The 15910-nt window shown below is 44.1% G+C and overlaps 1 protein-coding gene across 1 annotated transcript in view; it reads left to right on the top strand.

Annotated features, from left to right (window-relative positions):
- The window catches only part of LOC144821560 (uncharacterized), a 99568-nt gene extending 83989 nt beyond the window's left edge, over positions 1–15579 (top strand). The window contains exon 3 of the mRNA XM_078678746.1: positions 12951–15579. Within this exon, the coding sequence (XP_078534872.1) occupies positions 12951–14638 (1688 nt within the window). The 3' untranslated portion in view covers positions 14639–15579. The remainder of the gene's footprint in view (positions 1–12950) is intronic.
- The last annotated feature ends 331 nt before the right edge of the window (positions 15580–15910 follow it).

Raw genomic sequence — 15910 nt, forward strand, 5'->3', positions numbered from 1 at the left:
TCCTCCGACTTTACTTGTATTACTTGCAGAGGCTTGCCGATTTGCTTACGGTCCTTGTCTAGTTCCATTTGGGCTTCCTCTACTTCTGTTAGGCGCCGCTCAGACATGTCCAGGCGCTCCGCGTGTTTGTCCACTCGTTCTGCCATGCGATCCATTCGGTAGGTTAGGGCATCAATCGTAGTGCCGATAGATGCCATACTGTCTTGAAGGCCTTTCTCCAATGATACAAGTAGGGCTTTAATATCTGTGTAGATCGTACCTTCTGCGCCTCTAGGCGGGTGTGCTGGTTCCGCCTCCTGGGCCTCGGGGACTTAGTGCGTCGGTTCTCAAAGGGGAGTTTACTTTGGGTCTTGTCCCCTTTACCTATATTGAAGCCTGGTCCAGCAAGGCTGTCAGAGCAAGCGCCTCGAAGCAACAGAGGCAACACGCACCAGGCAATTGGAAGAACACTACGTACGCAGCGCATCACCAGCAGTATCCAACTATGTCCCACTGCTGTTGGACCGTTGGGGGCTGCCAGGGATCAGAGAGTGGCCCAATCTCTCCTGGGCGTTGGGCTCTTGTGCGAGAGGAGGGGGGGGGCAGACGATTGTGAGTGCCACAGGGTCCCCCCACTCACCTGCGTGTAGACCCCCGTAGAGCGCTGGTGTCGAGCCCCCCGATGAGGGTGAGCTGCAAGGGTGTCGCAAATGTTGCTCAGCTTCTCTCGTAGATCTTCGGGCCCGCCTCCCGGGTTTCGAGGGGGGTCAAGCGTCAGCCGGGCCGGTGCCTCTCCTCACGGCCGAACGTACCAGCACGCCAGCAGGCGCGCGCCCAAATCAAGGCCACAGATCTGCGGCCTAGTGTGCCGTTAGACTCGTCCCTGGCTCTGAGCAGTCCTGATGGCTCCAATTCCACCCGCAATCACCACCGGAGTTGTGCGGGCGCTTATCAGTGCTGTTCTGGCATTGAACGATACAGAAAAGGGGGTGGTGATGAACAGAGTGTCTGAATTAAGCAGACCACTCTTACCCAGTCCAAAGATCAGGGCTTGATCCATCACCGTTATTTATCTCACTGCCCCATCCCAGCTCAGAACCTGGCTATATGCAAATTAGTCTGTCCCTGGCCCAGTGCATCATGGGAACAGGGCAGACCAAACTACCAAGCCAATTCTTCACCAGAAAGGAGACAAGCTACCGGGGAATTCTGGCATTGAAGGCACTGCCGAGGGAGGATTATTGCAGGATATTTCCGGCGATGGCGCGGAGCATAGGGATTATGCATCCGCTATTGGCGCTGGCAAGCTCCGCCCATCCTTTTAAAACATTTTTTTATTGAGAACAGAAGGCAGTGCTCCACACCATCTCACTCCTCCCACTTACCCTCCCCCACTACCTCACAGAGATTGAGAGTTTAAGCTATTAGCATTGTAAATAACAATGCCTTTTATTTATGTGTTACTTTTCTAAACCGAAATGGTGAATAAGCTTTGTGGAAGACCAGAAGAAGACATATAGGGTAGCCCTTATATATATATATATATATATATATATATATATATATATATATATATATATATATATATATATATATATATATAAAGTCTGTCTGTCTGTCTATCTGTCTGTTATGCATTCCTACACCATTCATCCCATCGCCATGAAACTTTGGGAAGTTGTTGAGTACACTCCCGCGAAGGTTTCTGCCATACATTTTTTTTACATATCAGCCCCCCAGGGCCCTCATAATCTTTCGAATACTGATGTACGCACAAGACAGAAAAACAAAAAATCGTGTATCCACAAGCACTCGAATAAATAAATAGAATTAAAACGACACTTTGAAATGTTTTCCATATTTAAATGAATAAGTTTCAATAAAAATGACACAATGTGAATTGAATGTTATCATAACGAGTTTCCTTGAATTTCCTTTCTTCGGAGATCGCAGCAATGCGCAAGCTAGTAAACTATAAACAAATGGATCACTCATATTAAGCAAATTTTCATTTAAAAAAAGGAATGTGAAGCATGCAACCCACAGAAAGATTTTAAAAATTAAGTGGGATCACTCTCTTCTATTGATAGGGCTGGCCAAACAGTGATTTCGTCCCAGTCTTGCTCTATTGATCTAAATGTGCTTTTACAGAGAAGATCCGTCTTTTTATTAAAGAATCCATTGTAGACAGACTTGGTCAATTCATTCTTTTCTGTATAGCTAACATCGGGCTAGGATCAAATTTGATGCCTTTACGATGTTGAAGGAAGATACTTTAATTCAATTTATGATGAAAATAAATGCAGGATCTCCTAATGACTGGTGTCCTCCTAGAATTATGCAGACCTGGGCTCCTTTTTCATATGAACCTCTTACTTTTCTGCTCAATATGTCCTTGCAGGCAGGTATAGTATGGGACAGATTTAAGAAAGCAATAGTCATTCCCTTTTTAAAGCCTAATGATGACCCTGAGACATTAAAAAATGATAAGTCTATTTCTTTGCTACCCCACTGCACAGAAGTACTGGAATCTCATGTAGCGCAGGAACTGTGCGTGCACTTGCAAGGAGCACATTTTCAAAACACTCAACAAGGAGGCTTTTGGCAAATCACAACACGGAAACAGTGTTAGTTTCAGTGATTGATGACTTAAGAATGGATCTGGATGCAGGAACCTGTATAACCCTAATCCTGCTGGACCTCTCTGCGGCCTTTGATACAGTTGATCACGGGATACTACTCCACCAAATGAAGGGCGCAGGTCTTTCTGGAATTGCTTAGGAGTGGTTAATTTCATTCATCAACAACAGATGGTAAGCAGTTCAATTAGTGCCAATGAGATACCTGAGGTAAAGGTAGAGTGCGGCATTCCACAGGAATCCGCCTTTTCACCCCACCTGTTAAAAAACTACATCCAGCCTCCGATAAATTAATTACCTAGAAGAGGTTGCTGCATTTTTAATAATGCATCTGACACCCTGAATTTATTATCCTTGGCGAATGTCTTTAATCTGTTCCTCGACCGGCCTTGGTACTCAGTAAGAGCCCGCCGTGCCTCAGCTTTTGTGTAAAAGTCCTCTTTCAGGTACGGGTATACAGACTCCAAATTGAAAGTTTTGATATCCTTCTCTAGTTTAGATGTTTTCAAACAAATTGTATGGTCTTTGAAAGTTGTCCATTCTTTTTCAATTTTTTCCAGCAAAGATTTGGCCTTACTGGTGCTATTGTTGTCCTTTATTGCTTGGGTAAGTTCTTCCAATTCCTCTGCTTCTTTTTTGCAAATGCGTTAGGCCGTTTCGATGGTATGTACCATCAAATCTTGGCTATACTTTGTGCTGATGCAACTAAAGCCCCTCTTATATCCTGGATCATCTGTGAAAATCACTGGTATATTTTTCACTAGTAGGCCCCACGGAATTATTGCTACTGTGAGACTTTCTAAAAGAAAACCAGCCATGTAATTCTGTCCTCTGTTTTTTGTGAAGACGCATTAATTTCACGAGTTCCAATTAATCTTACAGATAGCATCTTTTGTCCATCTTCTGGCTCCCTGAGCCTGCACAGAAAACACATCTCTGCCGTCCAGGTATTTTTTATAATTAACTTTGATAATCATGTAATACATGGAAGGTTTAGAGATCTTTTTACTAATTTACACTCCCTTTATCCCCATAGAAACCAGTCCACGCCCTGAAGAGATCCCCATAAAAAATACTGGGAATCGAAACGCGTCGGCACTTTACAGCGCAGGGACCTATTTAATGGAATTAAGTTTGCCTTAGAAGAAATGTTGTATAAGTTACTAACTACTAGGCACAATGTCTTCTTTCCCCAGTGTATAGCAGCACTGAATAGTTGAAAGACAATTTGAATGCAAAAGATTGTCCACTTGCTGCTTTTTGATCTATGAACTGTGACTGGTGTTGATTCACATTCACTAAGTGTTTGTTTATTACAATATTTTGGGCACAAAGTTGATTTTAGCGCTCCTTCACTTTTTGTTATATGGTATGTTTCAATGTGCACTAATTGATGCATATTCATGCTTGTCTGACTTATATGATATGATGTTGGATCAAATTTGTTTAAACAAAAGAGCGACTTTGCAAATAAATGCATAAAGTCCATGTTTAATTGCTTTATCAGCACACAAATAAGACGTCTAGTCCAAAATTAAGGCCCTGTCCTTCCGATTGGGGCCAAACCCCTTCCTGCTATATCCTTGAAAACAATCATGACAGCTATGACAGGAGATAGGATTGATTATGACCGCAGCATTTACCTGGGATTACCAGACTGTGATGTAGAGAGACTTCATATACTGCAGAATGCAGCCACCAATCTGGTGTTCAAAGTCCCTCGCAGAGCACATACTCTCCCACTGTTGAAAAAGCTTCATTGGCTACCGATAGAACAAAGCATTCAATTTAAGGTATGCTGTCTTGGTTTCAGGGCTATTCATGGTTTGGCCCTGGATTTTTTTTAATAAACGCGTAGTGAGATATGCTCCAGCCAGAGTGCTGCACTCATCCAAGGCCGATTTACTAACTGTCCCTAGATTTCGAAAAGCAAGTATTGAGGTGCAGATTGTCAATCTTGGTGCCTAGATTTGGAACTCTTTTCCCGAATCTATGGTTTAATAACATCACTAGAACCGTTTAGACAGTCATTTAAATCATGGCGGTTTGAGGAAGCATTTGCCTCTGACATATAGGTATCGCAATTTCATCTGAACTCTTAAGTGGTAGCGCCATGCCACCCTTGGGTGAATGTGAGCGTTGTATAGGCCCTTCATTACCATTATCCTAAATTATTATTATTATTATTATACAGCTTATAGAGCGCCTGGTTACTCCAACGGAGTGTCCCCGTGCTAGAACACCAGATTAGTACCCAGCAGCTGGGCCCAGACCACCCACACACCCTGCAGCCAGAACCCCCTAAAGAACAGCTACAAAGGGCTTATTTCCCACCATCAAGGGCAAAGCGGAATAGCCATGTCTTAAAGTTTTTTCCGAAGCACAGAATCCGACTGACACATGCTTAGGTCAGCAGGGAGGTTATTCCAGGTTTTCACTGCAAGGAAACCAAAGGAACTTCCACCCGCCTGTGCCTTCCGAACCTTAGGCACAATCAACTTAGCCATGCCCAAGGACCTTAGGCAACGTGCCGGTCTATAGGCAGTAAGAAGGGGGAGCAAGAAGCCACGACCTTGCTTATTGAAAATCCGGTGAGTGAAACATAAGGCCTTAAAGATGACTCTGGCTTGTATGGGGAGCCAGTGTCATTTCCTCAATGCCTCTCCTACCGAGGCCCATCTAGGAATGTTCAAAATTAGGCGGGCCGCAACATTCTGCACCTTCTGCAGTATGTACAGATTTTTTTGGGTCACCCCTAGCTACAAGATGTTACAATAGTCTAGACGCGGCTTAACTAGAGCCTGTATAACAGCCTTTCTAGCCTCAACTGGGAGAAGATCCAGAATTTTACGATGCATCCTCAGAGTACCAAAACAGGCACCCGCCACTGCTGATTATCTGTTCAGAGAATGAGAGGGAGTCATTAAACCACACTCCAAGATTCTTAACCTTGTCCTTGGGGGTCGGGGATGGTCCCAGCTCCTCCGGTCACCACAAGTGTGACCAAAGGGAGGGCTGCTTACCAACTACCATCACCTCCGTCTTACCCGCATTCAGCTGCAAACAGCTGAGCTTCATCCAATTGGCAAGCTCCCCCAAGCAGGCCTTGAATTGGCAGCTGTTCCTACCTCCTCTTGCTCCAGGGTAACTATCAACTGTGTATCATTAGCATATGATACCAGTTTTACCCCATGTCTCATCACAATGTTTGCCAAGGGGAAGCATATAAATATTGAACAGGGTAGGGCTGGGAGCAGAACCCTGCAGCACTCCTTGCGACAATGGACAGACTCTGGATTCAAAAGGATGCCGTAGGACCTGTAAGGATCTGTTCTCCAGATAGTGTTTTATCCATCTTCATATCACTCCCCCAAACCCGGCCTCCCCCAACCGTTCTAAAAGAAAGCCGCGGGAGACTGTGTCGGAAGCGGCACTTCGGTCTAGGAGGATTAGAGCAGTTGTTCTTCCCTCATCGGCAGCCATCTTCAAAGCCTCTGAAGCAAAAAGAAGAGCCAACTCGGAACTATGTCGGGGTCTAAACCCTGACTGAGTTTCATGGACTACTTGTCTCTCTTCCAGAATGAAGGGACAATTGACTGTTAAGAAACTTCTCCTCAATCTTAGCCACATAAGGTAGTAAAGATATAGATCTAAGATTTTTTGGGAGGGCCGGATCAAGGGAGGGTTTCTTTAACAATGGAACCACCAAAGCGTGCTTCCAATTACTGGGAACCTCACCTGAGCTAAAAGAGAGGTTAAGAAGTGAGGTAAGAACTGGGGCAATTACTACTTTCCCTAGCCTCTCATATCTAGGGGGAATCTGGTCTAGAGGCGACCCAGATTACACTGCCTACATAAGTTTAAGAACCTCGCTTACTCCAAACGGACAGAAAGCAAAACTGTTCTCATTTCCTAAACCATCTAATACAGGAGTCGAGATGGGATTCCTGCTACTTTCAGGGAAAGCAGCATACATTTTATTGATCTTGCTCATAACAAAGTCTGCAACCTGATTGCAATAGTCAGACGAGACTGGCATTGAGGCTGTCACATGATCTAAAGAGGAGTCAAGTCCAGTCAAGTCAGAGATATTTGTATTGCGCACATATCACATCCAAAGAGTCTCATGGCGCATGCAGACGGCTCTGACAGGGGAATGATAGATCTTTAATTTGTAAAAAGCCATGTCTTCAGCTTTTTACGAAAACAGCTGTGTTCCTGGACAATGCGAAGGTCATGAGGCATTTTGTTCCATGAGGAGGGGGCAAGAAACAAGAATGTGCGACCTCCATTTCTGGAGGTGCGTATCCTCAGAGGAGGTAGCAGAGACTCTGAACTGGATCGCAGTTCTCTTTGGGGCTGGTACCATGTTAACTTACGAGACCAATATTTTGGGCCGTTTCCGTACATCTGTTTATGGATTAAGCATAGTGTTTTAAACAGAATTAGTTTTTTTACCGGGAGCCAATGAAGGCTCTTTAGGCAGGGGGCTGAAGGGGATCTGCGTGGCAGGTTGAGCACCAGCCGAGCTGCAGTATTTTGCAGAACCTGGAGTCTATTTAGATGGTGCTCATTGATGGCTAATAAGTGGGCTTTCCCATAGTCCATTCTATTTATGATAAGACCCTGGACTAAGGGTTTCCGAGCTTCCACTGGAATCCACTTAAAAACCTTTCTGAGGCTACGCATGAGTCCGAAGCAGGTACCTACAATATGATTTATTTGGTTTCTCATACATAGCTTATTGTCCAAGTAAAAACCCAGGTTCCGCACTGATTCTTTGGGCATAGGACAATTGCCCAGATTAGTTGGCCACCCGTCATGTGCCCAGTGTTCTGCTGCCTTGCCAAAGAGCATTATTTCCGATTTGCTGCCATTCAGCTGTAAATGGTTAGTATTCATCCATTTATCAACATCGATCATACAGTTTTTGAAGTGCTGTTTTGTCTCATTGGGATCCGAATCCAGAGTGATCAAGATCTGTGTGTCGTCTGCATAAGACAGGACATCAAATCCAAAGGTTCTGATTACTCTGGCCAGGGGTGTCATATAGACATTAAAAAGTGTAGGGCTTAAGATGGAGCCCTGATGGATGGTTCTTTCACTACATTGAAGATACTCTTGGTGGAATTTTTAGCTACTTCAATGTGCTCAATATAATACTCTCTCCGTACTCTCTTAATGTTTTGCTGATACAGCTTAAGAGCAGCCAGGTATAGCACCCTGTCCTCCTTAAGGTAGTTCACCCTCCATCGGTGTTCAAGGCGTTTAGAGTCTGTTTTTAGGAGTGCCAGTTCCACCGAAAATCATTTAGTGGAGGGGGTTCTGCGGGAACTTTTACCTGGTTTCAGGGGGATAATAAAATCAACTGCCTCCTTAATCCACAGAGAGACTTGCCCCTCAGCTGTATGTACTTCAGTCCCTAAAACTGGGGTGCTTGACGCCAGCTTATCCCCAAAGGCCTCAGGACTTAGCGCCTCCCATTTCCTAACCATTTAGGGCAGTGAGTGCTTTACTAAATTGCAGAGGATCTGTCTAGTGCAGAGTTCTTCAAAGGGTGCGCGCGTACTCGACCCCAATATCTTGACTTTGTTGTACTCCACTGTTCCCGCCGCAAGTCTTTACCCATGTCAAATGGCAATTTATTTTCATTTGTGAACTCCGGTGACAGAGGTTTGGTAGGGTGGGGGGGGGGGGGTGGGAGGGAGTGAGAACATTGAGCGTGCCGTGCCATGCTTTTGTCTGCTAAGTGCTAAGAGTTCACCCTCCCAGGAGGGGGGTTAATTGGTGGAGCTGAAATGCTTCAGCTGCAGTGGGAGGCAGGAAGTCTCCTCTGCTAAAAATGAAAGCAAACGAAGAGACAGTCCTGTTCCTTCGTGTTCCATTTCAAAGCAGCGAAGACTCCTTGCCTCCCTCTGCAGCTGAAATGACTGTTCCATAGCTGCCACGGTTTCAGATTGCTGTGTTACACTTTTATAATTTCAGTGTAATTATGAGTGACATTTCAACCACTGGGTGACACTTTTCTCGCGAGCAAAATCAAGCAGTAATGACTAGGGAAATTTATATAAACATTAGGAATGACACACATATTGGAGCATCAATTCAATTAATTCACTTGTATAAATTCTAGACCGCCTTGGCTGCAGAGTTTAACTCTGTTATTTAATGACAGAATCACACATTGACTTGAAATTCATAATTGTCTAAATATATTTACGAACAAGCTACCTGAGAGCTTTAGAATATTGAATGGCTTTTAAATGTGACATATTGCTTTCCGTTGCCATGCTGCCACTGGCATTCCTATTGGATTATATTTTCCGATATTCAAATGCTTTGTATGATCGTGGCGGTATTTAATTCACAGTTCTTCTTACCCCCAGGCACAGTCCTCCTTCCTGTCACCTCACTCAGGTAAACTTGTGTTCCAATCTGCTCACTGCCACTTGGATCGCATGTGGAAAAGGCCTAACGCCACTGTAAGTCGATTAAATAGTAAAGACTGTAGGCCATATAAAGTTGTTTGCTGCCTCGTCGCGACTGTAGCAGACGCAGTGTCTCTACCATTCCGACGGTGGCTGGGCCGCCAAATCTACAGTTGTCTGCATGGTGTTCTTGTCATCACTTGTGGTTCCTGATTGTAGGCTTCTCAAAGCAGAAGGTGGTGAGCCCATCCTAAACTAAAATCCCCCATGCCTTGATAGTGTTCTTCCGTGGCGTGGTGCTTTTCTGCCCTACTACTAGTACTACACTAACCTAGTCACGTAGCTCAAAAAAACTGTAACAGCAATCTATTCACGGCAGCAGCGGATAAGTGTTTAAAAAGCTGTAATTTATAACTATAGTTTAGTTAATAGATTACCTGCTCTTTCAGGAACTTAATATTTATTCATGATTGTCACTGGACAGCATCTGAGCCTGGTTGTGGCCCGGTAGGCTTGGTCCCTCTCAGTCGCATGATATATTACTGCCACGATGTGCCATCAGTCATGCTGCAACCAATGAGCACAGCAGCTTGCTGCACCCACTCTCACTGCGACTGCCCCCCCCCCCTCCATTTCCCCCCCAGTGCTGTACAGTGACCCGGACTCATAAGCCAGCCAGCCTCTCTAGCCCTGACTTTGGCTGACTGGTGCAGGTGGGATCCGATACCACATTGCAACCATCCATGAGCCATCATTACCGCAGATGGTCGACGGTGCCCTGCATTGACAACTGTGAAAATCAGCCGCAGCTGGCATTAGTTACTGTTGGAAATACCTCGGTCAGCTGCGGTCAGAGTGGCAAGTTCAGGAGGAGCAGGAGCTGCGCATTTTAAGTTAAAGAAACACAGGCAGCGGCAGGAGGACCGTCAGAAGTGACGCACATAGCCTAGTATTGTGAGTCTACTTCATCATTGGGCACTAACTGCAGTGACGTTGACACTTTAAGTTCGGCGCCACGTGTGTCAGCCCGGCCTGGAAGTGTGTCTAACTTGAATACTACAATTGCATTGTAGCAGAACTAACGCGCAAGCCGCAGAGCTGCAAACCGATCTAGCAACATTATTTGTCGGATATGGCCCGTGATATGCACGTGGCGGTCGATTCCAGAAATTTCTGTCAGGTGGTGGGGGGGCCTAACATCAAAAAAAATTCAGATGGTGCGGCTCAACCTACAAAAGTTTGAAGATCTCTGGTCTAGTGGGAGTGAATGTAAAAGGGAGGACAAAGTGGTCAGACCATACTAAGGGCACCGGTGGCAAAGCTACTACCAGGGTACTGTTAGGGAAATTGTTATCGAGCGTATGACCTTTATTATGTGTAGGGGTGTGAATCAGGTGAGTTAGACCCATCGCCTGTAACCCTTGAATCAGCTCCTTGGAGTCTCCATTATCTGAATCTTCCAAATGCAGATTCAAGTCCCCCAACAGAATAAAGTTAGGATAGCAAATAATATAAGGGGGCACTGTCTCAGCTAGCCTATCAAGAAAGGCTCTTGCCAGCCCAGGGGGGGGTCTATACAAAAGAAACCCTGCAACTGTGATCGTACTGTTCATAGCCAGACTGAAAAAGGCTGCTTCACAGCTAGGCAGTGCCATTTTTGGTAGCTTCAACTGAAATTCCTTCCTAAATATCTTGGCAAGACCTCCCTCCCCTCCCCCCTTCTGTCCAAATCTATCAACCCCAAGAATTGCATACCCATCAGGCAGAGCTCCCAAAACATCTGGAGCAGATTGCTCATTTAACCATGTTTCCACCAGAAACAGCCCCACTGGTTTCTGGTCAGTAAGTAGGTCATAGATTTCTAAGCTATGTTTGCTAAGAGACCTACCATTAAGGGCGAGGCAAAGCAGGGGGTCAGAAGCCGTATACATTACCTTCCCTCTTTCTGTGCCACCCCTGACCAAAAAGAAGCGGAAGCGGAAGTGGAGGGGGAGAAGAGTTGGCCTAACGGCTAGGGCGCTCGACCTCGGACCTGGGGATCTGGGTTCGAGTCTCGGTAACTACGCCAAAACCTCCTGTGATTCTGGGCAAATCACTTAATCTCCCCGTGCCTAAAATGAAAGTGTGTCCTCATGTAACGTAACTGGAAAATATGTAAAGCGCTCTGATACCTGATTCGGTTCGGGTCTAGTTCGCGCTATATAAAACTCTGCAAAACAAAAAACAAAAAAGTCAGTGCGTACAACTCCCTACACAGTAATCCACTGCTATGGACTGGAAGCACTTCGAGTCAGCAGCCCTTCTAAGGTCCAGCATTTCCATAGAAGTATAATTATAAACCCCAGACTGCTCAGAAAAAGATCAAGGGGTCATGGCCCCTGGCGCCATCCAGGTGCAGACGGGTTTGCCTTTGGCGCGTCTTCGGCGTGCTGGTGACGTGCCCGCTACGCGCCCGTTTGATCGGCTAAATAGTGTGTGTGCTGGGAGCACTAGACCGCTCCCGCAGCACCACATACTCGCAGGCGGAAGTGAGAGGGCGGAAGTGAGGCCCGAGCACCGAGGAATTACTCCCCGCGCCCTCACTACAATTGGCACCAGCCGTGACGGACCAGGGCGAGAGTATCCTCGTTGCACCAAGAACAAGTCCGCACTCCTTGATTAGCCCCCACCTACTACCAGATTAATGAAACAGGTAAATACAGGTTAACACTGTACTCAAAACGAATTGAGGAGGTATATTTAAAAAAGGAGGAATAGTTTAAAAAAACATGACCGTAAGCAGCGTGATGCAATGCACACAAACGGAGCAGCGCTAAGGACTGCGCGCCCGCTCGATCATCGGCTAAATAGTGTCTGTGCTAGGAGCAATAGACCGCTATATATGCACTAACTCAAACCTTTTTTGGAAGTGTATGTGTAAATGAGCCGAATGTTCAAAAATACCCCTGTGTAGATGCTTCTTACCTTTCCAATGGACATCCTCCTCTGATATCACCTGTCCTCAACCCTCACCTTAAAAGTAAACAAAAGAAATTCGCCCAAATTGGTACATGCTCGGTGGCAGTATGTTATGTTAATGCAATTTGTGGAGCGCACGTATATCCAAAAGGTATCTTGGCACTGTCTGCTTCTGAGCTGGAAAAACCTACTTCTTGAAAGCCAGGTTTTTAGCTGTTTTCTGAAAGAGATAAGAGTGGGAAGGGCTCTGATATGAGTAGGTAGTTTATTCCACAGCTTGGTAGTACCCACCACAAAGCTTCTGCCTTCCCAGTTTTTATAAATTCTAAGAGTAGTTCACAGATTCGCCCCTAGGGAACGCAAATGTCTGCCAGGTGTGTATCTGCAAGGAGTGTGTAAAAAAATCAGTGCCCATATTGTGTATCGCCCCATAGGCTATTCACAGTGCTTTAAATTTGATTGGCAGCCAATGCAATTTTCTTATAACCTTGGATACAGAATTTTAGTTGGGAGTCCCAGAGAGAAGCCTCACAGCTGCATTCTGTACCATTTGAAGCTTATTGATAAATTCCTGAGTGTTGTTTAATAGGCTATTGCAATAATCCAGTTTAGACATGACTAAACGAGTGACTTTTGTCCTGCTTGCTTCTGCCGGAATAAATGTCAAATGCTTTTTTACTATTCTCACTATATAAAAGCAGGAAGAGACCATAGAATTGACTTGGGGCTTATAGTGCAGCTTACCATCTAAAATGACACCTACATTTTTTGCCTTAGCTACTGGGATGGGCAGGGATCCCAGTAGTCTCAGCCTGTAGACAACTAACTGATTTATTATTTTTCAATTTATGTCTTTATCTACTTTGCATTAGATTAGTATGTAGAATGCTATTTCAGATGGTGTACACGATTCAAATATGTATAACATATTTAAATCTCTCAACAGATCGCAAGCTCGGTTCGGCAAAGAATTTTCTGAAGCAAAGCGTTCAGATTGAGAAGGAAAAGAGCAAGCCATCCATTCACAAACTTCATCTTCAAAGACAGAAGATTGACAAGGACGGATATCGTCAGATGTGCACTTTTGGACCACAGAAATCTACCTACAATGACAAGGTGATCATGTTACTTGGAGCAACAGGATCAGGAAAAACCACTTTAATCAATGGGATGATTAACTACATCTTAGGAGTTAGTTGGAAGGACGATTTTCGATTTAAACTAATTGATGAAGAGACCAATCGATCACAAGCAGAGAGCCAAACATCGTCAATAACTTCGTACCACCTCATTCACCAAGAGGGTTTCCAGGTGCCCTACAGCCTCACCATCATAGACACACCAGGATTCGGCGATACTAAGGGCATCGACCGAGACAAGTTCCTCGTTGAACAGATTAGAGAGTTCTTTTCTACAACCGGTGGTGTTGATCATCTAGATGCAGTATGCTTTGTAGTCCAGTCCTCATTGGCTCGTCTCACTCCTTCACAGAGATATATATTTGATTCCATCCTCTCTATTTTTGGGAAGGATGTGGCTGACAATATACTCTTACTGGTCACCTTCGCAGATGGTCAAAAACCACCAGTACTGGAAGCAATTCGAGTGGCAGAGATGCCTTGTCCGATGGACAATGGTACCCCTGTCCATTTCAAATTTAACAATTCTGCCCTATTTGCTTACAATGGATATGATGAACTAATGGAGAGTGCTGAAGAGGATGAAAACTTTGATAAGATGTTTTGGAAGATGGGTGTGAACAGCCTCAAGAAGTTTTTTACAGCACTAAACAAGCTGGAAACCAAAAGCTTGCGGTTAACCAAGGAAGTTCTTGATGAGCGCAAACAGCTTGAGCTCATCGTGGAAGGTCTGCAGCCCCAGATCAAAGGTGGTCTGACAAAGCAGGAGGAGATCAGGAACACAAAGGCCATCTTGGAGCAGAACAAGGATAAGATGAAAGCCAATGAGAACTTTGAGTATGAAGTGCCCAAAACGGTAGCAAAAAAAGAGCATATAACTGGTTTCATAACTAATTGTCAGAGGTGTCACCAGACCTGTCACTATCCATGTGGGATTCCTGATGATGGTAAGAAGTTTGAATGTTGGGCAATGAATAAATATAAAACTTGTCGTATTTGTCCAGGACACTGTATCTGGAGTGTTCATTTCAATCAGAAATACAAATGGATTTATGAAGTTAAAATTGAAAGTGGAACTTACCAGGAGTTAAAAGACAACTACGAAGCTGCACGTGGCGAAGTGATGACGGCTGAAGGGATATTTCAGCAGCTGAATGAGGAGCTTGCTTGCGTTGAAGAGAAAGTTGTAGATCTCATTGACGAGTTGTCTCAGTGTCTCCGGAGACTGGAAGAGATTGCCCTGAAGCCAAACCCACTCTCAGCGCCAGAGTATATTGACCTGCTGATCCTGTCGGAGAAAGAGGAAGCCAAACCAGGCTACATAGAGCGCATTCAGTCGCTGATGGCCATGAGGGAGCGGGCCATGCTGATTACAAACGTCTCAACAAGAAAGCAGCTAATGCCAACGGAGCAGGCCCCACTCAGTTCTGCGAAAAATACCAAGAGGGGTTTCTTTAAGTATTTCGATGTTAGAAGTTGGTTTACACATAAATAAAGATTTCTTGGTTAAGGCATAGACACATTTCTAATCCAAAGTAAATCTCCCCATCAATGCTTACTTTAAAGTTGAGTATCATAGCTGTGAAGTGAATAGTTTCATTTGAAGAAAGGCTACTCAGGTTGTGCGTTTGCCGAACTTTAGTTAACATATGTCTAGGACGCACAACATTTATTATTGATTCTGACCTCTTGTGTCAGACATCCAAGACAACATGAAGTATTGAGAACCTTGCGCGATGCATTAATGAATCTGGGATAATGAAAAAAGAAGTATGGGAGATAGGATCCAGAAAGAAGTGATGCAGGGTAGGAACGATGAAAGGTTTGTTGTAAAATAATGTTCAGATGTAAAAACTGTGTTGTAGACAGATATTCCCAATATTTAACTCTGACCTTAAATTATTGTGTTTGGTGCATGAATCTCTCGAATAATGAACTTTATTTGTTTTGCTTCCTGTATCTTGAGTCTCATCTTTTCTCTGTTCTTTTGCTTGAATATACTTGCAATTGGGATTTTTCTTCTGTATCGCCAGTAAAAACCCAAAAGCGTACTTGGAGGTTATGTCAAAATTTCCAATAATTGTTCACTTGAATTTTGTATTAGTGTATGGATGTTAATTTTTATTTCTGAAAGCAATAAAATGTCCTAACCAAGATATGAACGAGAAAACAAAGACCAAAAAAGACATAGTATCTTTAAAAGTGTCTTTAGCAAGATTATAATAACCCACATTCCATTATAGTTGAGTTTAAGATTGTTTCTTTCCACAGCTTGCATGCTATCACAAAACATCTTCACCTGTTATATTCTTTAAAATCCTGTATGAAAAATGTACCTTGAATTAAGCTGTTACTTTTTCCTTCCCTTATTCGTTTTGAATGCACCTCTCCCACCATTCTACATGCCTCTTTTGTATATAAATTACTCTAAATCTCGTGCTTGTCTGTGTTAAGTGTTTTAAGCCAATATAATATTAATAATAAAAACCACAAGGAAACTGTAGTAGATGAATGGAATGGTTTCTTGTAGCATGCACGACTAACTCCAATAGCTAATGTATTGGCCACTAACTTTGGGGTCCGTGTCGAAAAGCTCTCCAATGCCTCGTCAGGGGTAGTAAGATCTATTTGTGTGTATATATATTACCTACTGGCGGTCGCCAGTAGGTATATATAGTTAGGATTTTTTCTCTATGGGATTTTTGAAAATTCTATGTCTAATAACTTTGGCGTTTGTGGACGGAATTGGCTGAAATTTTCAGGAAAA

Source organism: Lissotriton helveticus, chromosome 2_2 (genome assembly GCF_964261635.1).
Source record: "Lissotriton helveticus chromosome 2_2, aLisHel1.1, whole genome shotgun sequence".
In the NCBI taxonomy this organism is placed as follows: domain Eukaryota; kingdom Metazoa; phylum Chordata; class Amphibia; order Caudata; family Salamandridae; genus Lissotriton; species Lissotriton helveticus.